At 47.4% G+C, this 25,327-nt stretch overlaps 1 protein-coding gene across 3 annotated transcripts in view; it reads left to right on the top strand.

Annotated features, from left to right (window-relative positions):
- Nucleotides 1-25,327, top strand: part of LOC149371535 (cystinosin-like) — a 42,121-nt gene that overhangs the window by 4,381 nt on the left and 12,413 nt on the right. Inside the window, exons 2-6 of one of the 3 annotated variants that reach the window (XM_089565796.1) lie at nt 13,481-13,647; nt 20,406-20,475; nt 21,043-21,139; nt 23,474-23,647; nt 24,125-24,265. In XM_089565796.1, coding sequence (XP_089421922.1) covers nt 20,412-20,475; nt 21,043-21,139; nt 23,474-23,647; nt 24,125-24,265 — 476 coding nt within the window. In that variant the 5' untranslated portion in view covers nt 13,481-13,647; nt 20,406-20,411. Of the gene's footprint in view, nt 1-477; nt 663-13,480; nt 13,648-20,405; nt 20,476-21,042; nt 21,140-23,473; nt 23,648-24,124; nt 24,266-25,327 lie in introns of those variants that run through there. The other 2 variants (XM_089565793.1, XM_089565795.1) reach the window with 2 other exon arrangements.

Below are 25,327 nucleotides of genomic sequence, written 5' to 3'. Positions count from 1 at the left end.
TGAACTTGGACATGTTTGTACCCAGCATAGTAGCCTCCTGCATGGTGGGCCGGACAGCCACTGCTATAATTACAATTGAAGGCAGCATTGTACCCTTGGTCACCGAGTCGTGTTCCTATGCTTTCCCCAGCACCGCAAAACCCAGTTATATTCCCTATGCCTGATGCGTGATCATCGTGGCGACAACCGCCCCAGCAGGTCAACCGTTACCAGATGTCCTGACGGCACGACACAGCTCAAAAAGTCAAAACGATACCACTGCTTTCTCCTCTGCCTGCACTACGGTGGAGATCACAGGACCAATGACCCCAGCTGCCAAATCAAGAGACAAAAATATCTTAAGCAGACGGGACGAGCCTACTTACAACGCATCAAACTGCGCAGCCAACAGCAGATTCCACTCGATCGTAGCGCACCCGACAACGCAACGTCGCCCGATTACCATCGAGAATAGCCCTCATTATCATCGCACCAACAGCCACAGCAAACAGCGTGGACCCAGCAGCCTCAGAAGCAGAAGCCAAAAGACAAGCAGACTTACGCAACGCTGTCACAGCGAACGGCATCGGCAAATGCTGTTGACAGCGTGCACCGACCGGCCTCGAGGAAAAGCCCTGCGCGCAGCACAGAATCCGGGAAAGCCGATACGTCCAAGGCGACTGGTGAGCCAAGCGTTCCTTCTTCCATCCAACAACCCGCATTCTTTATTTGACTGACCTGACGAGCACACTTCACAGCTCCCATTCACGCAGCAGCACAATAGCAACAACACATCCAACACGTCATTTCCCTCACGACAACATCAACGCTAGAATATCATATGAACAGAATTAGATACCCTGTTGATACGCTCCGAAAGCATTGAGCAGAAACTCGACGGCCTCACCGACATTGCCGAAACACTTTCCTTAGCTTACGAACGCCACGAAACACGCCCGACCCTGCTAGAACAGGGAGTAGACTGCGTTCTTCAACGCTTTCTTCCTGTATGAAGATTTTAGCTGCGAAGACATTGAGTACGTTTCTCAATCTCAAAAAAACGACAACTTCCTAATGACTGAGCTGGCACCCACAGCACCCAGGCTAAGACCGCAAAGGTAGCTAACCCACGGCGTGAATAAGTGACCGGAGCTTTTGAGTTTGGCAGTGGAACTGCGGCGGAGTCAGAACAAAAAATGAATAATGACTCAGTAATTCCTGAAATCGAAAATTCCCCGCACCTACTACCTCTGCAAGAGACAATGAACAGAACATCAGGTGCAAAGCTGCACGCTCTGCTCACAGCGAACAGCATCAACCATTAATTTCGAAGTACGTATAAGATATAACATAGACCACTGCACTGAAACAGCACCAAACAGTTGAGCAAAGTATGCTCCAATAACTACAATACATCCGGACGACTCCAAACGACCTCTCAAGCTGCACAACTTATACGATCCAGAAAAGTCCACCAATAACCTCATTCATATCTTCAAGCACGCTAAAAACGATGCGAAGACACATGACATTTACATTATCGAAGACTTTAATGCCCTCGGCACTTCACGGGGAAAGATCGCGAGCACAAAGACCGGCCAGACTGCAGGAAGAAAGCATAAATTTCAGTGCATAATCCGCAACACTCCGGGAGTTACAATTCGCACAGGGACGTATACAATCAAGCTCCTACCACCCCGGACCTCACGTTGCACAACGGACGCTACGAATTGAAAGGACAGGCACGAAAAAATAGCGACCACGACATAATACTCATCAATATGGACATGACGCCCCAAAAGCGCTGAGTTACGGTCACCTTCACACACTGGAGCAAATTTCGAAAACAGACAGAATATCACGCACACTGGACCCGATATATGCATGTCGACTAGAGGCCTGATAAAAACTAACAGTTGCCACAAGCATGCACACAACTTCAGCGCCGGCAGACAGACCCGACTTGCACCTCATACGCGTCTGGGGAAAAAAAAAACGCAAAAAGCTTTCGCCTTAGCTAGGCAAGCGCTTAACAAAAAGCTGCTTAAAAGAGATGACATAACAATACAGGCGATCAACCATGCCCGGACGCTCGAACAGACAATGGAATCAAATTTGCGACAGAATCCAGAACGCGTTACACAAAAAAACACGTGGCGTTTTTTGCGTGCCCTGCTCGGCACTAGGAAACACGCGATACCTACCACAGAGAAACAGGCCAGCACACGCGGCATAAACTAAACTTTTGAGGAACTGCGGACTCTGTACATATCTACGGCACATTAGTCGCTTTATACGGGCTATACAAGAGCCCGAAAGACGACAACATCGACGGCGACGTCAGTATACGCGGCAGAACTAAACATGGCATTATTCCAAAACAATAGGACGACGGCGCCGGGCCCTGACGGTATCACATATACTCTTCTGTGCAACCTGCCTGACGTAGAGAGATAAACGCTGCTCGATCGCATAAACAAGCATTGGAACACGGGCTCCCTCCTAGAAGAATGGAGGACATCGCAGATGACCATGGTAGAACCAGTCAACGCAGCCACGCTTGCCAACCTCGGTCAAGTATCCTTATAGGGGCTCTGAAAGGGGGTTAATTAAGTTGCGGTATGCCTGGGGGCGTTAAAGCAGGCCGCTTCATGAATATTGTCTTGCAAGAATTTTTAATGTTCTTTGTAGAAGCTAACTTATCCGTAGACTTAATTTTAATTTCAGCTTCTTCGCGCGTTTCCTTGTCCTCTCGTCACTTTTTGCACGCTGGAAGGTCGGCGCTCCTCCGCGGGCCCCACCTCCGGGGGCGGAGCTTCCTGACCAGCCGGAGCTACGCGGCTTATTGGCCGCGGCCACGGTAGCTGCATGACGTATGAAAGAAACTAACCAATTACAGTCTCTCAGCTTGTACACGCAGGTGCGAGCGGCAGAGGCTGGGTGCAGGCATGAAAAAGTTGCCGGGATTGTGAGGTCTCTGTTGCGTGTAGAAGTGTACTATTTGCCTCAGATTTTCATGACAACACAATGCAGTGATTGAGTTAACTGATGTGGTCTTCTCGGAAGGTGTTTCAGAGCCCCTTTAACGTCATATGTGTTCAAAACGATTGAACGGCTAGCGGCGAACAGAATACAATTACAAGTGGAAAACGCGAGAAATTTCCTGCACCTGCTCATAGGGTACCGCAGAGGCGCCTCACGCAGGACTTGTATCTCATACCACTGAACACGCTTATGCAGTCAAAGGCAGCACAGACACAAGCAGTCCTCGTAATAGACATAACAAACTTTGGGCTTCCTTAACCAGATTCTTAAAGAAGAAAATACGATAGCATTTGGAAGTTGGCTCATTCCGCAATATACCAAACAATCCCCAAATTTTGGAAGGGTCACCCCAGCAAATGGATTAAGGTAGATTAGTGGTTCCTCATTGGTGGATTAAAATGAATTGATATAGGTTAGTGTAGATTAGGGGATGGTGTAGTGGGGATTAGTGGGTGGATTAAATAAAAAAGTGGGTCGTGTTAGTATAATCCTATATGATAATCCAATGAAAGGTACTCGAAACATCTAAACCTCAGATTTTACATTTGGCGGTTGCGATGACGTCACGGTCATCTCTACCAATGAGGAAGTTTCGTTACGGAGAAACCGGGTGGTTTTTGCACGGCGACAACCTAAATGATAAAAATTCCTTTGATGGCGTTACACGCGAACACATACTCGTATTCCTTTCTCTACACGAGCTGTGGGGCCATGTACAATTACGTACGCAGAATTCTTAAAGGTAGGAGAGCCCGCTTCAAGGCCGCACAGTCTCTCTCCTTCCCAGTTAGCATTACCCCCTGGTACACCTCGAGGGTCGATTATATTTCCCACCCTCTGTGTATGGTAGCTCTATCTAGGCAGCTATCCACAATCCCCAACCTTCATCACACATTCTACGCCGACTACGTTACCCTAAAGTGCGAAACCAGATCTCCAAGGGTCGTCGAAATAACAAACCAGGAAGGCATAGACGCCATAGTTGACCACCTACACAAATCCGGGCCCCAATCTTCAGCAGAAAAGTCAAACTCCTCCTGATAAATCGGACACCAAAAGAAAACCAACTCCCTTATACAAATCAGCCTATTAGGCAAACAGATACCGATGGTGACATCGTGCAGAATGCTCGAATTTTTCATACATGACGACAACAATGCAAACGCTTACATTGTATAATATCAAATGGACTGCCAAAGTCTTACGTAACTAATAACGCGTTTCGTGTCTGTACGCTCGTGTATAGAAGACTCCTGTACACCGCCCTGCACTCAAAGCTAACACAAACTAGAAAACTCGTATTTCCACTCAACACACTTCACAAGGCCGTTCTGGGTCCGCCCGTACACACCTCAAATCAGCGTTTTCAACACAATATCCTCTTTCACACTCTCGCCGAACTAACACCACAGCACAGAGACAGGAAAGTAGCGCGCTTGTCTTAATTGTAAGGAACAAGGATGCGCCATCCTGAAACGAGCAGGCATCACTCCCGTCAACATGACACCAATCAGCTGAGGCTCTCAGCTACCACGCAGTATCGCATTTCAAACATAGTAAAAAAACACGACGCCGTACCGCAATGACGGTCGGCGTCAAGTACAAGCAAACCATCACTGCTGAGACGGGACATGTACAACTATATGCATGGACGCCACACGCCCTAAAGTGAGGTCCTACGTGTATGCAATAATATGCATACGGATAGACAGCACCGATCACCCACGCAGGTGGTCCGTTTTTCAACCCTCCCAGCGTAACCACTGTATAGAAACTCGCTCGATAATATATGTCATGCAAGAAGCATCTCTACTTGGCGGACCTTGGCGGAACCAGCGCTGTTGTACACTGAGCCTTAGTGCTGGCCTTGAGTGAAGTTCCACCTCGTCCCCTCCCTCCCTCCCTCCCTCCCTCCCTCCCTCCCTCCCTCCCTCCCTCCCTCCCTCCCTCCCTCCCTCCCTCCCTCCCTCCCTCCCTCCCTCCCTCCCTCCCTCCCTCCTTTCATCCCTCCTTCGGAACGGAATCGTTCGAAGCTTGGTATTTTCGCAGTGCGCATGTCAGTGGCTCATGTATACTGGCGTTCTTCTCGCTCGTTGCCCGCGTAATGCCGAGGCTTGAAGAGACCAGAGGACAAGAGACAGAGTGCGGGCGCTCCTCGTGATCGCGTGGTTTGTGCGCAGGAGCGTAAAGTACCATGGGCTGCGGCGGTCCTGCATGTCTATAAGCTACAGTAGGATTAATGTGCAATTTCCATGATATTACTCACAATGCGGCATGCGAAAACAAAAATTTCGATGGCGCGCGTATTTTGAAAAGAAGAGTTTCACATGTTCCAATTTTTGAACCTTGGATTGGCAAGTAATAGGTTAAGAGCGGAATGCGGCAGCATTACATTTGACACTTGGTGCAGCTCCTCTTGCAAATTCTTTGCGCGTTTGCGTCAGTTTCTTCGCAATTTCGGGTCCATCAGGAATCTGCTATGCTCTGATGGTGCCTACATCTGCATATACATTTTTTTTTCTGGTGTTTGATTTCGATTTTTTATCTCGGTAGCTCTCCGGAAACTATTTTCCAGTATTTCCAGTTTCCAACTGTTTCCAGTATTGCTTAAAAATGCGTTGTCAATGCTTATTTCCCCCAAATCGTCAAGTTGCGTTAATTTAATTTTTTTTGTTCATTGTCTGTGTTATTACGTTCTGTTTACTTATGTCTATCCCACTCTGCTAAAATCCCCAGTGGGGACTTCTGTATAACCAATGTAATGAAATAAATAAAGTAAATGAATAAAATAGCTTGCTCACAACCTGGTCAGCAAGTTGTGATGTGTTGTGATGTGCTACGGTGGGCAGCTTTCTCACTATCTGGTGGCCTAATTGCCATGGTGGGCACGTTGTGATGGCGTCACCAGGTCTCGTAACCTCTCGCCCAATCAAAGTGGCCCATCAGGGCAGGTTGTTATGACATCACAAGGTCACGTGATCTCGACCAATCGGCCACAACTGCTGAAGCTAAAACGAAGGTCAGCCCCGGGGCTCGACAGAGTAGAAAACAGAATGTTGAGAAATCTGGATGAAGAATCAATAAATAGCCTCACTAGGTATCTCAACCAAGTGTGGAAAGCAGGCGCTGTCCCCGAGGAGTGGAAGAAGGCCAAGATCACGCTTATACACAAGCAGGGCAAACCTCCGAGCTTGGAGAACCTCAGGCCAATCTCACTAACATCATGTGTAGGGAAACTGCTTGAGAAGGTCATCCTGACCAGACTGACCAAATACATGGAGGATAACGGCCTCTGGCCAGATGAAATGGTCGGATTTAGGCCTGGGCTCACCACCCAAGATACAATGCTAAGACTCTATGGAGATATAGTAGATCAGCTGGACCTCGGCAACCTGAAGGCGATCTTAGGTATAGATCTTAAGAAAGCCTTTGACAATGTCAGCCATGACGCCATCCTTGATGGGCTAAATGAGATAGCTGTAGGAAAAAACACCTATAACTACATCCGATCGTTCCTTAGGGACAGGACTGCTATCATTACCTTTCAGGGCATCACATCCGATGAGTTCCCCATGGGATGCAGAGGAACCCCACAAGGGGCTGTCCTCTCCCCATTTCTCTTTAATCTGGTAATGAGGGACCTTCCCCGCAAGCTTAGAGAGATAGAAGGCTTAAACATCAGCCTCTACGCAGATGATGTAAATGTCTGGCTAAACAAAGGAGGCAAATCAGAAATGAAAGAAAAGCTACAGAAGGCAGCGGATATCATTAAAGAGCATGCGCAGTGCGTGGGTCTCAGCTGCTCTCCGCAAAAGTCGGAGCTGTTTGTAGCAATGAGCAAGCGCAGTCAAAGGATACCGGCAATCGAGGTTACACTTGAAAATAGAACGATACCAACTGTCGAGGAAATAAGAATCCTAGGCATGTATATTAACAGAAAAGGGAAAAACAAAAGTACGCTAGACAAGCTCAAAGCGCAAGCTGAACTTGTCGTCAGAGCCTTCAGAAAGGTATCTAGAAGGGGAGAAGGACTCTCAGAGTCCAGCAAACTAAGACTCACGCAGGCCTTCATCGTTAGCAGGATATGCTACGCAACCCCATTCCTGAAAATAAACAAAACCGAAGAAAAGGCATTAGACACAATCATCAGAAAATGTGTCAAACGAGCGCTAGGGCTGCCCATTTCCACGTCCAATGATATACTGGAGAAAATGGGCCTGCATAACAATTGGAGAGAACTGACTGAAGCGGTTAGAACATCGCAAATCGAAAGGCTAACATCCACACCCGCAGGAAGGAAATACCTAGAGCTAGCGAAATGGGCAACCGTAGATAGCACAGTGAACACCAGAACAGATCTGGGAAGAGAAATAAGAGAGCATCTTATTATCGCTCCCATACCTAGTAACATGCATCCCATCCACGACAAAGGCAGAAGGAAAAGCAGGGTCGCACAGCTGACTGCTAAGCTAGGCAAGATGCCACAGGGAACCGTGGCCTACACTGATGCCGCGGTAGGCACGCTAGGAGACACCGTCTCCGTAGCCGTCGGGGACTCAGGCAGAACGTTACGCGTTGTAAGACACCTTGACTTAAAACCCCTTGTGGCGGAGGAGGTTGCAATAGCGATCGCTCTAACTCAGTCAGGTACCAAATACGTAGTAAGCGACTGCAAAGCCGCAATTAGAAATTACAGCAAGGGACGCATCCACGAAATGGCGGCTAAATATCTAAAAGACTTTATCCCAGCCCACAATATTCAAATTATCTGGACCCCAGCCCACTCGGGTCTGGTTGGAAACGAGGCCGCCCACAGGCTCGCCCGCTCCTCTTTACCCCGGGGAGCCGTGGACACCTCATACGAATTCAGCACTAAAGAGGAAACCAATACCTTTAATAGCATCACAGACATTCAGAAAAAGAACAAAAGGATCTATCCTCCTCCGGATAGATCGCTTAGCTCGGCTGAGGCCTATGACTGGAGAAGACTCCAAGCTAGAAACTTCGCATCCCCGCTCTGGAGGAGCTGGACAGGAGGTGACACGAGGGAGGATGCGGAGGTGTGCGAGTTCTGCGGGCATATCGCTACACTCGAACACATACTATGGAGATGCCCCAGTGCCCCAGGATATGGCAGAATCAATAATGCAGAGGAATGGGAGACCATACTCAGAAGTGCCGACCTTAGCAACCAACGATACGCTACCCGCCTGGCAGCAGAAGCTGCGCGACTATACCGTTGCTAGTCTTCCAGCTGCGACGCTGCCCCTCCCCGGACGCCTGCGTGCGGACCCGGAGGGGCACGGGTCTTCTTCTGGCGGAAATAAAGTTTCTTCACTCACTCACTCGACCAATCGGCGAATTTCGTGATACCGCACATCACCGGGGTTTTGGTAGGACGACAACTCCAATGAAAAAAAGAATACTCAACGGCTCTGTGCAGTCGCCGTCTCAATTTTAGACTCCAGATGTTTGCTTAGTCGCTAGCACGGGAACCTAAATGAGAATTACTAAACAATAGTTGAACCACGGCAGCAAGTCTATGCGCTCCGTGCTCTGCGCGTTGTCAGAATCGGGGCCTTTCGTTTTCGGAGGAGATGCACAGCTGACATTTTCCATCAAATCGTCTTCTTTCCGCCTAGAACCATCTTCCGACTCCTCCGCGAATTGTTCTCAACTTCGGCAGTCGAATGGCAATCTTTCAAGAATATTTATCGTTGTTATGACTTAAAAGAATTAAAGATGCAAGCTGCAATGGCTACAATAACTTTCTCCGCTTCTGCTACGCGCACAAACCTCTTTACGGTGCTCTGTCTGTTGTCGCCCTCATAGACGGTTCTCATGGCTCTGTCCCTTCGACACTCGTGTCAGAGGATTCGCCAACAGTTGCATAAATATCCGGCAATGCCCAGTGTCCGTGACAGCGTTTTGCCGCAACAATGCCGCTGCGCGGTGCACTACATCACTGAGTATTCACCTGATAGCATATAAGTGAGAATTTCACGCCATGCGAATTTCATCCAATAATGAGCCCTTAAGCGGGTTTGGACAATTTAGGTCTTGTAAGCCCAGTGCGTCAGTGGGGCAGTTGTGATCTTAGGGAAATTTAGTCGTGCACGCCATGAGAACGGCGAAAAGAGAAATTAGGGGCAATTGATTGGATTGATGCGTGGGAAATGCGATAACAATGTTATTTTCCTCGCCAATCTGTTCTAAATCTTGTAATATACCGATCCCAATTCTAACCAAACCTGATTCCAGTTTTGATTCTATTCCAGTTCATATTCCATTTGTATCTTTTATCACTGTTTTTGCTAATATTTGCTGAGTCAATCATTGTCAGTTTAATTTGAGCTGAGCCCTTCTAAAGTGCAAGCAAGGCGGCGATTGGGGCTACTTGGTCTATTGGGCCCTTCTTCTCGTAGCGACTGAAAGAAGGATGAAAAGGAAAGTGCGCGGGCCTGCCGACTGGCTCAAGCCGAGCCACCACCGCTGCCACGTGCAGATAGAGGAGAGTTCAGAAGATAAGAGGAAAGAGTGCAAGAAGAGACACGTGGTCGCAACAACCGCGTCCGCCGAAGTAAAAAACCCTGGCTGCAACAGGTACCCCACAGCAACCTTGCAGTGCCCTTCTTAAAGGGCATATGCAGCACTTTTTTGAGAATATCGCGATATTCAAGGATTCAAATCTATGTAGGCTGCAGGTAAAGCATGCCAAGTTTTTTTGCACTAGCATTTAAAATAGTCACGTAATCGACGATTGAAATTTGCGCTTCTCCTCAATGCAGCGGAGGAGTGCAGGAAAACTCAGCGTGACGTCACGGAAGGTATGATTTCAAATTACCGCTGTCGTCAGCCACACCCTGCCCTGACGCTGCCAAACAACTCTCGGCAGGGTTCGCCTTCGGTGTCGTTGGTTTTTTTCCTTCAAAGCAGGCGTTTGTGAGTTGGAAATGTACCAATACCTTCGATGACGTCATCATGCGCCCCCCACTTGGCGTTGTACGCTGCTGAGAAGCTCGAAGGGCGTCCGGATTTTAATCGGCTATTACTTCACTATTTCAAGTGCTAGCCCAAAAAGACTTCGCATGCTTTACCTCCAAGTTTCACACATTCGACCCTCTTAAGCTCGTTGATTTCTAAAACCTATGCAGTTTCCCTTTAAGGCCAAATCACAAGGCAGCGTTTTTTCGGCGTCGCGTTAGCGTCTCGGCTACTAGTGCCTAAGTGTTCGTCTGTATTATTCAAATGCTTTCCAAGCGCCGGTGGTGGTGATAAAAACTTATCATCGGTATGGAGTTTGGGGCACGCAGACCCCTGGGCCCCCGTCCCCACTATATACACTCAATCGTTCACATTCCTGAATTTCGCCCCGGCGACGCCAGTAGCCGAGACGCTGATGCGACGCCGAAGAAACGCTGCCTTGTGGTTCGTCGTTTAGTCTTCTCCACTTGTAGGAGAAAGGGAGAAGGGAGAGAGCTGTCGAAGGGAGAGGGGGAGAGGAAGAACAGCTCGCAGGTGGTTTGGGCAACGACAGCGGCGATCGCCTTATTCTCTCTCCAATGAGGCCTCTGTGCCACCGCATAAAATTAGAATCAAACTTTCTTTGCTCTCGCCTTCGACACAGCCAATCTGTTGGTCCACGCCGATGTGACAACGGCGCGCATCCGAGCTACTTTATGGGGCAAGAGTATTGTGCTGCTCCGTTCCGATCGACGGGTAGCGGTGATTCCCTGACGTCTACGCTCCGCAGCTGTCGTTTCTGTTGGAACCTGACCGAGCAAACGGTTTAGACTCAGCCACTCAGTGCTTGTTTCGAGGCATGTCGGTTGTGCCGTACTTCCACTTTGTTTCTTTTGTGTCGCAGCTTTATCGCTCCCTGCCGCGCGTGATCCCAGCAGGGAGTGCATTCCGATTGCGCCGCTTCTGCATTGCAGCGCTCTCCAGCTTTGTTGGGAAAGCCGTGTTCTGACAGCGCTGTCGGCAATCAACTTTTGCGATCCGCTGTGTTGAAATGACAGGCGTTGTTTCACATTAGCCACGGCTAGGGCGCCTCGTTCAAACTCGTCGTTTTGAGCGACGACAAAGGTGCCGTTTCGAGCCACAAACTGATTTTTCAGAGCCCCAGTATTACGCTAAGAGGCGATGTTTTGTGGTGCCTGGGTGGTCCAGTAAACAGCTGGCTGGCATAGAAGTCTCAGTTCAGGTGAAAGTTTAGTACTTTCACGTCCACGCCACTGGCCTGCGCAATGCTTGTTAAAAACGAACTGGCTTCTCTCAACCGGCCATTTCTTGTGACGTCATCACTTTAATGACGTTTACCAGGAATGCGTCCCGTTTCAACAAAAATTATTACGCAAACTTCGGTACGCAGACCGCGAGAGATCACGAGCTATGCGTGTTTAAAATAATAAATTTGAGCACGTTGGTGGTTCATACATTGTCATAAATAGTGGCGCACAAAAGAAGACAGGACGACGAAGAAGACACCGACAAGCGGTAACTTTCAACTGGGGATTCATTACAGGGTCAGGGACATATGCAGGGTGTTTCACCTAACACTTTCCTCAATTTTTAAAAATAAGCTTTTGAGTTAGAAGGGCGCTCTTTTCGACATAGCGCTGTCAGCGGTGTACGTGCTAGCTGGCAGACTGGTTAACTAACATTAAAGAGTTAACTTTTTTACTATCACTGTTTGGCTCCTTAAGTATTGAGAGGCGTGTATCACACCGTAAGTAATATCCATATCAGTTTTTTGAATACCGAAAACGCTCTGTGGCACATGGCGCCAAAATACATGCGCTTTCGAGAAGCTTGAAGGCAAACCGAACTCTGCAGTGCACGTAACGCATAGAAATGGCCAAAATTTATTGGGCAATAGCGCCAAGGGTAACCGCGTTTTCGGATCTAAAAACTGATATCGATATTACTTACGGTGGGCTATAACGCCTCTCAATAATTAAGAGGCCCAACGGTAATAGTTCACTTTTAACTATTCAATATTAGTTAACCAGCCTGCTGCGTCCCTCATAGCCTCAGTTGCTTTGGGACGTTAAACTCCAATAAACCATAAATTAACCAGCCTGGTGGTTAGCACGCCTTAGCTGTATTTCGATGGCCTACACCGCTGACAATGCCATGCAGAAAAAAGCGCTCTTCTAACTCCAGAAGCCTATTTTTAAAAACTGTAACGTCTTCGCTCGCTTAACACTGCTAGGCTTAGCCTGCCTTGCATCGAAGCCATAGCGGAGGGTTCTTTAGGACTAGCACCGCCCATTATAAGATCGTTAGTCCTGTTACCTGTACACTGTTACTAGTTAGGTTGGCTTAACCGCATCACAGATATGTGGCGTGTAAAATGAGTGCAAGAGACTGAAGGCCACCCTCAACACACCATACGTTCGCTTCGTCACGTGGTTTCACAGCAGGTGCTGCCAGCAAGTGCCCAACGTCAGGCGCGAAAAGTGATCGAACATCTGCATTAGGAGAAGCATATCGCACGACCGGGTAAATAGGAGTTACACATACCGCACGACTTTCCTATTGTACTCTTGTACATTATTTTCAAGGGGATAATCTATGTCGTTGACATGTTCATTCGATATATCTGGGCTCGACTGTGTCTACACATGCGGATTATCCATCATTTCTTTTATCACTACTGCTTTGTATGGCATGAAATTCCGATTCAATGTGCCGGTTGCTGCTGATTCACTGGGTGCATTCTATGTGCTGTGTGCAACTAATTATTTTTTTTAATTGTTTAGTCCAAAGTGAGCCCTGCGGACTAACACCGGGTGCGGACTGTGGTCCATAAATTTCGGCGCTCGTCGATGAGACACTTTTGCCTATAAACAAACGACAAAGAACATACGCGTTCTGCAGTTACTTTAATTGGGCCGCCGCGGTGGCCCTGTGGGCTTGGCTTCTGACCTGAATGACGCGGGTTCGATCCAGGCCGCGGCGGTCGATTTTCGATGGAGGCGAAATTCTAGGGGCCCGTTTACTGTGCGTTGGCAGTGCACGTTGAGGAACCCCAGGTGGTCGAAATTTCCGGAGCCCTTCAATACGGCGTCCCTCATAGCCTCAGTAGCTTTGGGACGTTAAACCCCCCCATAAACCAAATCAAAGAACCCCAGGTGGTCGAAATTTCCGGAGCCCTCCACAACGGCGTCTCTCATAGCCTTAGTCGCTTTGGGACGTTAAACCCCATAAACCAAACCAAACAAAACCAAATCAAACCAGTTGCTTTAATTGACCCTTGAGCTCGGTGGCACCGTAAGATGCACAATGCTGAACTTCGTACTCTTCTTTGTTCGGTCGCTACTGGGCGGCAGCGAAACGGGCTATGGTGACTTCCAAGTGCCTCCAGGGCATCTTTCTCCTGTGACGTCAGTAATGCGATACCAACGGCCACGTTCTCATCCGGTTGTATCTCTTACATTCGCGCCTACAGTTACGAAACTCGTGGAAGGTTTATCGCCATTACCTCGTTCGTATACGTCAACATCCGGGACTTCGTGAGAGCAGCCTAAAAGCACTGAACGGAGAACGGAGCTCTTCAGTGAATTCGGCGGCACCGCAAGACGCACAGTGCTGAACTTCGTACTCTTCTTTGTTCAGGTTAGTGACGAATGGTCATTCACGAGTTGCCTTAGACGCGATTCTGCCTGCTTTCTGGTGCTGCCGAGCCCCCAGAATAATCTTTGCTGTTGCTATGAGTCGTCGAGAGTGCTCTGCATGCTATTCAAGCTGAGTAGCGATGTTCTGTTTTTGTTTTTGCTTTGGTTTATGGGGTTTAACGTCCCAAAGTGACCCAGGATATGAGGAACGCCGTAGTGGAGTGCTCTAGATCATTTAGACCATCTGGAATTGTTTAAAGTGTGCTGAAATCGCACAGTACACGGGCCTTTAGAATTTCGCCTCCATCGAAATTCGACCACCACGGCCGGGATCGAACCCGCGTCTTTCGGGTCGGCAGCCGAGCGCCAAAATCGCTGAGCCACCGCGGTGGCTGAGTTCAGATGTGGAGATGTGAACGCACTCAACGTGTTTGACAGAAAAGATTCTAGCAGAGAACGCCCTGTCAGCTTACGCTTTCTTGGTTTCACTGAGAAGATGAGGCTCTTTCCATGCTGCCATAAGCTAAACAGTGGAATTTCGATATCTGAAGATTTCTCGGTTCCCATTCGCGAAACGCCCAAAAAATTACGGCAATCTTACAAATAAAATCGTGATAATGTGGTTAACTTAATTTTAGTTTGTGGCAAGCTCAAAATAAAGAATTACATGTACAGGTGTACCAAGACTAAAACGAACACCTGAGCGGTGGCCAAACTGGGAAAAAATCGAAGGAGCACTTAAGTTTGCTTACGTGTGGAAATGCGAAAGCATTTCGAGCTCCGTTATCTCCTGCGTTACTTATTAATGAAATAATAAACCATTGTATTTATTTAATTAGTTATTTAAGTTGTAGTGTAGCAGCCGCGCTCCCTCACAGTCGTGAACTGTGGTAGTGAAAGACGACGACGATCCTTAGGTGTGTCGCTCGCTCGCAGCCCGAATGCTTGGCGTGCACCTTTGCTGAACGTTGCAAAGCGACCTAGGTTCTGCTCAGCCACAACCCCCTCCTACAAATTATTCAATTACATATATTAAAAAATTAATAAATATCAAGTTACTTTCATTTTTGTTTTATTTGTTCAATTCGGAAAGAAGCACTAGTATGTCATCAATTTCGTAAATTACTCGGAGTAACTACCGAATATAACAGAGAAAGGTGGGCGTGTTAGAACGCATCTTGGGTGACAAGTATTAGAAGGCATCTCTTCCTCGTCCCTTGTCTTTTTGCGCTGCCCCAAGATGCATTCTAATTCTAGTAACTAGCGAAATTGCCTTATTGTTTAATTATTTACTTTGTTTTGTAATTCGGTCATTTAAACTTTACATTAAACAATTATTAACTATTACAAATAACAATTACACTCTTACCGCACGATCGGCAATTCATGAGGACATGCTCTGTCCACACTTCCTGTCCGCAGCCCGCTGGGACACATCCTGTCCACGCCATTCATGAGGCAAGAAATGCGTTCGCATTAAAGCGGCATTCCAGCGCGCTCTATCAGCAGATGCGTAGCAGAGCGCGAAGGGGCATTGAGACATACGGCTGACCCATCTCGGTAGTCTGATGCTCGCCTTATCGCCGGCGCCAGCGAAGCCGCGCTGATACCATCATTTCTCGCCAGGGGCGCCTTCAATGCTCCATGCAAAAGTTTACTGTTTTCCAGCATCGTGCAGAAAAGGTGGCTTCGGTGGCGTGCGCTTTCTGCTTCGTCAGGAATGACACCATTTTAACTCAACGTGACCGCCGTGGTTCGCGCATCACTTGACGGCGAGTTTGTTGCGCTGTGGAGTGTAAACGCTCGTGCATCGGTTTGGCAAGTGCAATTAAAATTTTGTCTGGCTGAAGGGAACGCATAAAAAAAAGAGAATAGAATGCTGCGTTGTCTTCATTATATAAATAGGTGCTCAAAATATAAACGATTCAGGACGGCTCAACCAGAGACAACATTATTCTGTATGAAAATTAGTTGTACACTCTAAGAACGTCACAACACCTGTCATACTCGTGCTGTAACCTGACGTGTGAGGTCGCATTTCGTAGCGTTTTTTTTTATATTGTGCTTGAGTGGAGTAACTGCCCGATTGGAGCAAAATTATTAGTAATCTTCATCGTCTGCGGCTACGAAGAGCCAATACAGGGGCTATACGTAGCAATGGTTCTGGTTCATCTCGCTTCGTCCTCTGGGTAAACTAACTCCCTTGCACGGCAAAGAACTGCAGGGGGTCAAAATTTCCGGAGCCCTTCACTACAGAGTCCCTCGTAGCCTGAGTCGCTTTGGGACGTTAAACTCCCACAAACTAAACTAAACTATCCCATGCAAGACAAGTCGTTGACCCAGAGTAAACGCCATAGCGCCGCCAGAACCATTGCTACGTACCCACCTTGCTTTGGCTCTTCGTAGCCGCAGACGATGAAGATTACTAATAATTTTGATCCAATCGGGCTGTTACTCTACTCAAGCATAATATGAAAATAAAAACACTACGAAATGCGACTACGCGCGTCGGGTTACAGCATGAATATGACAACTGTTTAGCCGAGAGAAGCCGTGTACAAGGTGCAATTAAAGATTAAAAAATGATGCCAGTTAAAGGTTTCGCCGGGTGTACGTACGGGATTTCACCGTAAATAAAACGGCACCCGTGAAGCACTTGAAGAATGCATTTGTTAAAAGGGCAGACGGTCCCTCTGAATGGCATTTGCTATCGAAGAAACCATTAATGATTCTGAGTTTCAATGCCAGGAGCATTGTAAATGAGGCTGATTAGTTAGAAGAAACAATTATGAATTATAGCCCAGATATACTAATAATAACGGAAGCGTGGCTGCAATCTTCCATACATGTCTCTGAAATCGTCCCTGCGTCTTACACACTCCTTCGGTCTGATTGGGACAGCCGTGGCGGTGATGTTGCTGTTGCCATTAAGCATGACTTTCCCTTCACGGAAGACGAAGGCATAGACTGCCACGAGAGTGTTTGGTGCACAATTACAATGGGTGACACTGCAGTACTAGTCGCCGGCATTTATAGGTGCCAGAACGCATCTGATTAATGTCTCATGACACTGCGTGACAATTTTAAATCTAAAATGAAAGAACGCAGTAAACTTCTATTAACTGGAGATTTCAACTTACCAGGAATTCAATGGACCACCCTAACTCCTGGAAGCGAGGAAGTGACTAATTGCCAACTGCTTTTAAACTTAAATGTTAAATTTGTCCCTGCTACAGCTTGTTACACTGCCGACACTCATCCAGGGTGAGATTAGCTCAGTGCTCGATCTTGTTTTTGTGTCTGGCACGTTAACTCTGGAACTTTGCATCGAAGAAAGTGTATCGGACCACGAATTACCCATTTTATCAGATAGGACAGCAGCATACCAGAGGCCACGGTGCGCAGGCGCGTATTGTAACGAAGGATAATTGTCGGGATGATGACGTGAGCATCATCGATTATATAGAATTAATTTTGGATGGTTTTCTTGCGGAAAGCTCTTGGACTATTAATTATTTATAACTTTATTCCCACCAAGTTGAAAACAATACGACGAAAAACTCCGTGGATTACCCGTAATATAATTCTCCTAAAGCGAAGGCTCCAGAGAACGCGTAGCGGTAAAAAATCATTTCCGGAAAATTGTGAACTTTCACATGGCCTCAGAGAGGAAATTAAAGATGGAAGACATTTTTTTTTTTTTCTTGCAAGCACTCTGTCCAATTTTATGACTGCACAACCACAGAGGTTTTGGCGGTATTTACCAAAATAGAAACTGACAGCCGTATCGTTAAAGTTTTCGAGCGATTGCAAACTGCTTGAACACGTGCTTCCAATCTGTCTTTTACACGTGCAGCTCCGGTGAATGTAGCCCGAGGTACTGATAACGCAAACAGGCATGCTGAACTTCCTTGTGCAAATCGATCTGAAAAAACCACCTGGACCTGACGGCATTTCAAACGTATTTATTGGGCGCTACGCTAAACAGGTCGTACCTTTTTTGTGTGCAACATTTACTGAGTCGCTTGAAACAACTACCGTCCCACAGGACTGGCTTCATTCGCAGGTGATACCTATTCAGAAGGGTGGCCATAAACTGCTGGTAAATACATATCAATGAATATCATTAATTAGTTTATGTTGCAAGGTAATGGAGCACGAAATTCATTAGGCTATCATAACATACTTGGAAGAAAATAATGTGCTCTACAACAGACAGCATGGCTTTCGTGAAGAGCTGTCAACTGTTACGCAACTGCTTGAAAAAACACATGACTTGGCCTCAATAATTGATTCTCGACTACAGGCTGATGCAATCCTCATACTTTGCCAAATATTTCGATCGTGTTCACTACAGAAAATTGGTTATGGCGCTAATATCAATACGTATAGATTTGAAGGTGGTAACATGGACAGAAGCCTCCCTCTTCAACAGTAACAGTTCCGCACAATAAACCGTGTCAACTCGGATTACCTGGAAGTGCTCTCGGGGTCCCAAAGGGCTCCGTTCTTGGCCTCCTTTCTTATGTATGAGAATGATACCTGTGCAGAGCCTTGGACATGCAAATTAACATTTCGAAGACGACGTGTATGAACGTAAGAAGAAAAAAAAACAATGTCCTTCAACTACACGTTATCTGGTATTACAATACCACGCGTAGACAAAGCAAAGTACGTGGGTATCTCACTAACCCAAGAACTGAAATGGAACTTACTCATCCACAACATATGTAGCAGCGCATTTAAACAGCTTAAGTTTCTGCGTCGCAGACTAGCAATGGCTCCATCACACGTAAAACTACCTACAAGTCATTAGTCCGACCTATCCTTGAATATGCGAACATAATCTCAATTGTACATGATCGAAAAATTTTTAAAAAAATCAATACAAGGCACTGTGGTTTCGATATTCAAAGTACCCTCGTCATAGCGTGACGGTCATGAGCATCAGTGCACAAATTCTGACCTTGTCTTGCCGTTGAACAACAGCTACAGCGAAATTCATTTTCAGCCTTTATCATAACGAATTAAATATAGTTAAGGAGGATTGCTTCCCACCGTCACTCCATCCGAGGTAACTGTAATAAATTCATTAGGCCACACCGGGCGCGTTGTGTCACGTTTAAATACTCTTTTTCGTCGGCAATCGAAACACGAATGCGTTACCAAGTTAAATTGTTCAAAGTACAAACGCTGATGTCTGTTTTCGAAAATGTTCAAAGTTTTTATCGCCCAACAAAATGAGGTTACTTGACTGTGATTGATATCACCACTTCCACTGTGTTCCTGTTTTTGCTTTTTATTCATACTGTTTATATGTAAACATGACATGACCCACTCCTTTATGAGCCTAAAGAAGGGTCGTAGTATTTATATTAAATTAATATAATAAATAAATAAACACTCTAAAACGATTACTAACCCATATCAGCGTGTGATTTGGTTTGGTTTATAAGGTTTAACGTCCCGAACCGACTCGGGCTGTAAGGAACGCCGTGAGGTGTGCGGGAATTTCGACCACCTGGTGTTTTTCAATGCGCACTGACATCACACAGTACACAGGCCTCTGGCATTTCGCCTCCATTGAAAAGCGACCGCCGCAACCGGTTTCGAACCCGTGTCTTTCCGGTCAGCCAGATATATAACCAGTTATATCCGTCCACCGTGACTGAGTGCAAGAGTTGCTGCAAGATGTCTGCCTTCTGCTGTCGTTGGCACCTGTGTGCTGGAACTTTTCGCCGAGACCTCGGAAGTGCCTCTTGCCATTTCATTCTGAATCGAAGTTTGCGAAGCGCGCCATCGCCATAGAGGAAGACTCGTTCGAGTTCCTGTCGGCACCAGATGCAACAGAGCTTATATGTTCAGGGGCAGCATCTGACGTCTACAGACTGCAATAAGCATTGACAGGCCCGTTCTAAGAAGAGACGTGCGTCCGCGTTCACGGCGTTTCCTAACGTCTGAAGTTAATTGGGAAAAGGTGTTCCTGTCATACGTTGTACCGTGCTGCTCTTTGGCCAAAGGTGCCCTTGCGCCATTCAAATTCATCACTGTCATCAATAGTTCACGTGCGCGTTGTTTTTTCTGCGGGCAAGCTACGCAGCATGTGTCAAACTGTGGATGATCACTCGCCTGCGAGGAAAGCGCTATGTGTGACCCTGCACGCAAGGTCAAGATGATGGAGTCTGTGGGATCACTCTCCAATGCTGAACGTGTGGTTCATCGATGATACTGACCATTTCTTGAGCGCGCACACTCTTTCAAGTCGTCGAGCAGTTCAAGCCTGGCTATGCACTGCAGGTCAAGTAGTTGCACCGCGTAAATTGAAAAAAAAAATAGAAAAAGAAAAGAGTGCCGCAGGGAATTTGCGCGCACGCGCAGGCTTCGAAGCCACTGCAGTCTCAAACAAAGAATCAAAGTGCGATAGTGCTTCGTCAGTGGCTTTACTTGAAAAAGAAGTCGCCTACCACGAACGCGAAGTTTATCAGCGGTTTATGCGTTTTTTAACGCGGCATTTCCGCCGCGTCTTTATTGTTGCTTTGCTGTTTTATTTATTTCCCCTACCCTTCTGCTCGTTGGATCAGAGCAATAAAAGTTTCATTCAACGCTGGTGCCATTCCTGTCGCCTTTGTTCAGCTGTACCGCGTTTCCGCTGTTTCCCACAGTTCATACGTCACTCAACGTCACTACTAGCACACTGTTTAGATTTCCTGGGGAGGAAAGCGCTCCTTTCGCTCACTGTGTACCCCTTGCATGTCGCAGCTCTCGATGGCCACGGACGCGCGGATGGGCCGTTACCGGACCTTGGGCCTCCTCTTACCTCTGGTGGCAGGTGAGACTGCTAACGCCATCTTCCGGTTGCATCCAGTGCTACTCTGCGCTCTTTTCGCATGCGAAATGAACGGCATGTCCCCTCGAGAAAGGCCTGCTTTGGCGGTGCATCTCTCCCCAGCAGAGAGCCAGTCCGCTCATGACATGCGGCTAACACGTACGAGTGTCTTGTCGCGTCCTAATTGTCCGCATGTTCAGGTAATCAGCGTCGCGAAACCGCTATGGACGCTAAAGACGTGCTCGCCGACCGACACGCTGGGATAGAGAACTACCGCCGCTGAACTAATCAGTCATTTATCGTTGCCTCAGAGGCTGAGCTAGAGAATGCACTTGCCAGCACTCTAGATTTCTGCTTTCTGCGGAAGTACGTACCGGTCCAGAAACTTGGCGCTCTCACGTACACCAACCTACTTGATTAAGTACTTTCGCCTTGTTCTACCTGAGCATGTCAAAGCAGGCGTGTCTGCGAGTCTCCTGCGCTAAGTGCTCGGAAGCACGAATGGTGATCATGAGTAAGTGTACGATTAGCCACGCATCCCTTTTCCTTATGCCTTCCCGTCTTGTGCAGCTCTCGCCCGTGCCAGCAGTGAAAGCCGACTACGAGTTTCATCTCACGACCTGGAGTGGAAGCTTGGAGATGGGTCCGGACTTCGCGTCTTCCTTGAGTAAGTCCGCACCTCCCCCAACGCTGCGAGCAGGGGCCAACTTGTGCACTACACTGTGTACTTCCTTTTTCTGCCACGCTGTGGCAAAGTCACGTCGCCTCTTACCGCTGTCGCGTTGTTCGCTTCGAATTACTGAATACTCGGTTAACATCGCTTGCTTTCGACAGTTAACGTCAGAGCTCTTTGATATTACCTGTTTAGAACCTTCCCATAGTGCCGATGTATCAGAAAACGGCGGTTTGAGGTTGCCGAAATTCCGATGTCTACGAATTGCCGCGCCGTTCCGCGGTGAATAATGTAAACTTTGTTCAAGTTGCAATCTTCGAGAATTTTGATAAACGCACAATCGCCTATCAACAAAGTCAATGAAACAGGCGAATTAACAAAAACCCAAGATATAACAGTCCGACAGATGACTTAGGAGCTTTTCAGAAGACAAGTACGACATACGACAACAGCCTTTATTTGCCGCGTCCAGATGGCGCCACCATCCATATAGGGACCTGGAAAGTGGCTACTGCAACTAAATTTCACTTTTTGAAGCGTAGTTTAGCAACCGGTATATTCTAAGAGCTCTAGTCAAGTTGCTTTCGTTAAAAAGCAAATAATCGAAATCAGAATGCTACACCCACCTGTGCTGCGTCTGGTGGACCTACACCTTTTTCCTATGCGGCCTGTGGTAACTTGGTAGGATACAACTTCAAAAAACAGCAGTTGCTAACACTGGGCCGCAGTCCGTGGCGTCTTGTATTACTCCGCTGGCCAACCGCAACTCTAAACAAAATCAGCTTTTTAATGCTTGACTATATCAAACTATCCACGGGTCAAAATTCTAGAGCTTATAATTTTTTTTCTTGTGCTAAGCTTCTTGTTTACGTAGCAAGAAACGTTTAAGCTGCGTACTACTTTTTTGTCGCGCAGGAATTCTGTGCGCGGAGGCTGAATGTGGGCTTCACTGCAGACTTAAGTTGTATCCGACTTTTTTTTTTTTATAGCTGTTGCCGTTATAAGAACGTTTTCAATCACGTGTCCTCTATGCACAATATGAGGGCGACTCGCCAGCGGTGTGCATCAGAAACAGAGGGCGAGTGTGGCCTCCGTGTCGAGAGGCTGTCAACTCTGCTTAGGACTGCTTGCGTAGTTTGGCCATTCTTACGCTACTTAGGTTGGCAGAAAACCTGGCATAGTCACTCCTTTTAATGCACTTTGCACCTCACTATGTATTTCGTACAGTATTATCAGTACACCACGGGCTGCCGCCATAACCGCCGTAATTGCTTTCTTCTCTTCGTAATTAACTTACGCCTTCACGGCATTTACGACTTAATAAGCAGGACAACATCTAACACAGTGTGTTTTCTGTCCATTTACATCTTTTTCATTTTCGCGCGCGTATCGACACCTTGCTTCAGACGGCTTTTTGTAGTAGGACAGCTCTCGCTAATTTACTTTCACAACCTGCGAGCGTTATTCGCGGAAGCTCCTTAATCGAAATGCGTTCTGGCTGCACCAATGCAGGCGCAGTTGGATGCTTGGGTAACAACAAAAAAATATCTAGCGCCTTGTTGAAAACGTGTACCCAGCAATTCTGGACAAAATAATTTTTTAACGAGAAATAGTTTGTGAACGCAATTTTTTCATATATTGTAAGTAACTTCTGTAACAATCGACATATCCGCAGATCTCCCCTCGGTAGGCTTGCATTTTTTTGTTATTAGCGTTTTTATTCTCGTCAAAAACTTCCTCATTAGTTTTTAATGACAGTTTTAACTACTCAATGCGAGCGATGGAAAAACTATAAAAGAAAGATTTTGCTGCGCATCGGAAGAACGGATCATTACCTTCAATATTTCTGTACTCGTATCTTACAATATTCTAATGTTCAAACATTTGGTCCGAGAAAGCTGGACTTGGTTTATGACGTTGATGCTTCTTTTCTTTCCCTTTTACGACTTTGTGCGTTGAATTCACAGTTAGGAGACAACTGGAATATTACAGCGAGAACTGATATACTAAGTTTTTGACGCTCAGATGGGGAATGGCGCATCAAGTACATATGCAAGCAAGCCGATTATGCAAGCAGCTTGAAGAGCCCTCGATGTCCTGTGCGAGCAAAAACAAGGGATTATGCACACGCACTATAGAGCTTTCACAGGGCTGGACAACGCGATAGTTATGCGAACTTCCGAAAGGGCATGTATATAAAATGTAACGTAAACAACCGGTTTTAAAAACGATACAATGTTGAAGAGGGTTGACAACCCCTGGAACGCGTTCCGGCTTCCCTTGCCTCTGCTCTCGTAGTCGTGTCAGTGACGTCCCCCTACTGCGCAGCCCACCGCTGAACGAGACGCTGTCGGTGAGCTTGGTCGCATCCAAGGGCGACGACCTGCTGGCCGACCCCCTCAGCCACCACGACATCACCGACGCTGGCCTCTGGCTCAACCTGAGCGCCCGCAAGGCCGGCTACGCAGTGCTGCACTTCAACACCTCGCGGTCCGACGTCGAGTATGTACTGTATGCCTATATACTGTGATCCGCTTTGCCTGAGAACGCGCCCTCGAAGTCAACACGACGGTGACCCAAATGTCCTCGTGGCGCCGGTGAGGTGTCCTCTGCGATGAGCACCTAAGCGCCTCCGCTGTGGTGGTTATTGACCGCTTCTGAGAAAAGGGGACACTGTCCGGCGTGCTGGTGAACACTTTTAGGGTAACCAAATCAGGCTTAGGTTACTGAACCTCGCCAGTGGGATGTAAAAAACGCTGTCTCTACGTCTTACCATCTTTTGCTCGCCGTAGCTGAGATGACTTCACCTTGCAACCGTGACTACCGTGCTTTTAGTGGAACTGGCTACTTTTCTTATTCTCCATTTATCGGGAAAATGGCGCAGTCGTCTTTGGGCAGAAGCCCGCAACAGCTCAGAACTGTACAGGGGCAACCGAGGGCGTGGCGAGCTAACTAACCGCTCTAACTTTTGCATTTCAGCTCGAGCGACGCTTTCGTGCGCATCAGCGTCCTGCGGCTGGGCTGGCTGAACGCACTGAGCGCCGTGTTTGGCTGGCTGTACTTTGTCGCCTGGTCCATCTCCTTCTACCCGCAGATCTACCTCAACTGGAAACGCAGGAGGTGAGCAGTCTTCTTTAAAGGGAAACTGCATAGGTTTCAGAAACCAACGAGCTGAAGAAGGTCTCATGTGTGAAACTTGCAGATAAAGCATATGCGTAGTCTTTTTGGGCTAGCACTAGAAATAGTGAAGTAATCGCCGATTAAAATCCGGACGCCCTTCAAGCTTCTCCGCAGCGCACAACTCCAAGTGGGGGGCGCATGATGACGTCATCGAAGGTATCGGTATATTTCCAACGCACAAACGCCTGCTTTGAAGGAAAAAAAAAACCAACGCCACCGAAGGCGAACCCTGACGAGAGTTGTTTGGCAGCGTCTAACGAGACAGGGCAGGGTGTGGATGACGACAGCGGTAATTTGAAATCATACCTTCCCTGACGTCACGCTGAGTTTCCCTGCACTCCTCCGGTGCATTGAGAAGAAACGCAAAATTCAATCGTCGATTACGTCACTATTTTAAATGCGAGTGCAAGAAAACTTGGCATGCTTTACCTACAGCCTATACAGATTTGAATCCTTGAATATCGCTAAATTCTCAAAAAATAGCGGCAGTTGCCCTTTAAGCAGTCTTCATCTCGCGCAATGAGGGACCGATGTATCCTTCTCTTGCCGCAAACATTACCCGTCGGCGATTATGAGCCCGCACACACACTGAGCGGCAGTCTGCTGTGCTAGACTACTTTTGATGGCAACACGCAAACCAAGCGACCTCATTATGGTGCCTATTATACACCGGCACTTCAAAACTCCTCGAGGCGGTTCGTTCTCGGAAGCATTTCTCATTCGAATCTTTCGAAACCACTTCTGCGCACTAATGTGCCCGGTTCTCCCTTTTCTATTGCTTTTAGCGAGGGGCTGCGAGTTGCAGACAATCGTGAAACTGTAACGTTCGCCGACTGCCTCTTTCTGAAACTGGTGCTGTGCCTGTTTCACGCCGCTTAGCACGTGTTCTTTATTTCGAAATGCTTCTCCCCGAAAATGCTACTTCATGCGCCCGATAAATAGCGCTGCTTGGCGAATGAAAACCGGAATCCGGCTCTAAAAGGTAATTTATGCGCCGCAGAA

This window comes from Amblyomma mixtum, chromosome 1 (genome assembly GCF_055824585.1).
Source record: "Amblyomma mixtum isolate Tamu chromosome 1, ASM5582458v1, whole genome shotgun sequence".
Lineage (NCBI taxonomy): Eukaryota > Metazoa > Arthropoda > Arachnida > Ixodida > Ixodidae > Amblyomma > Amblyomma mixtum.
The sequence above is the reverse complement of the archived record's forward strand: the minus strand, read 5'-3'. Positions and strand labels throughout refer to the sequence as shown.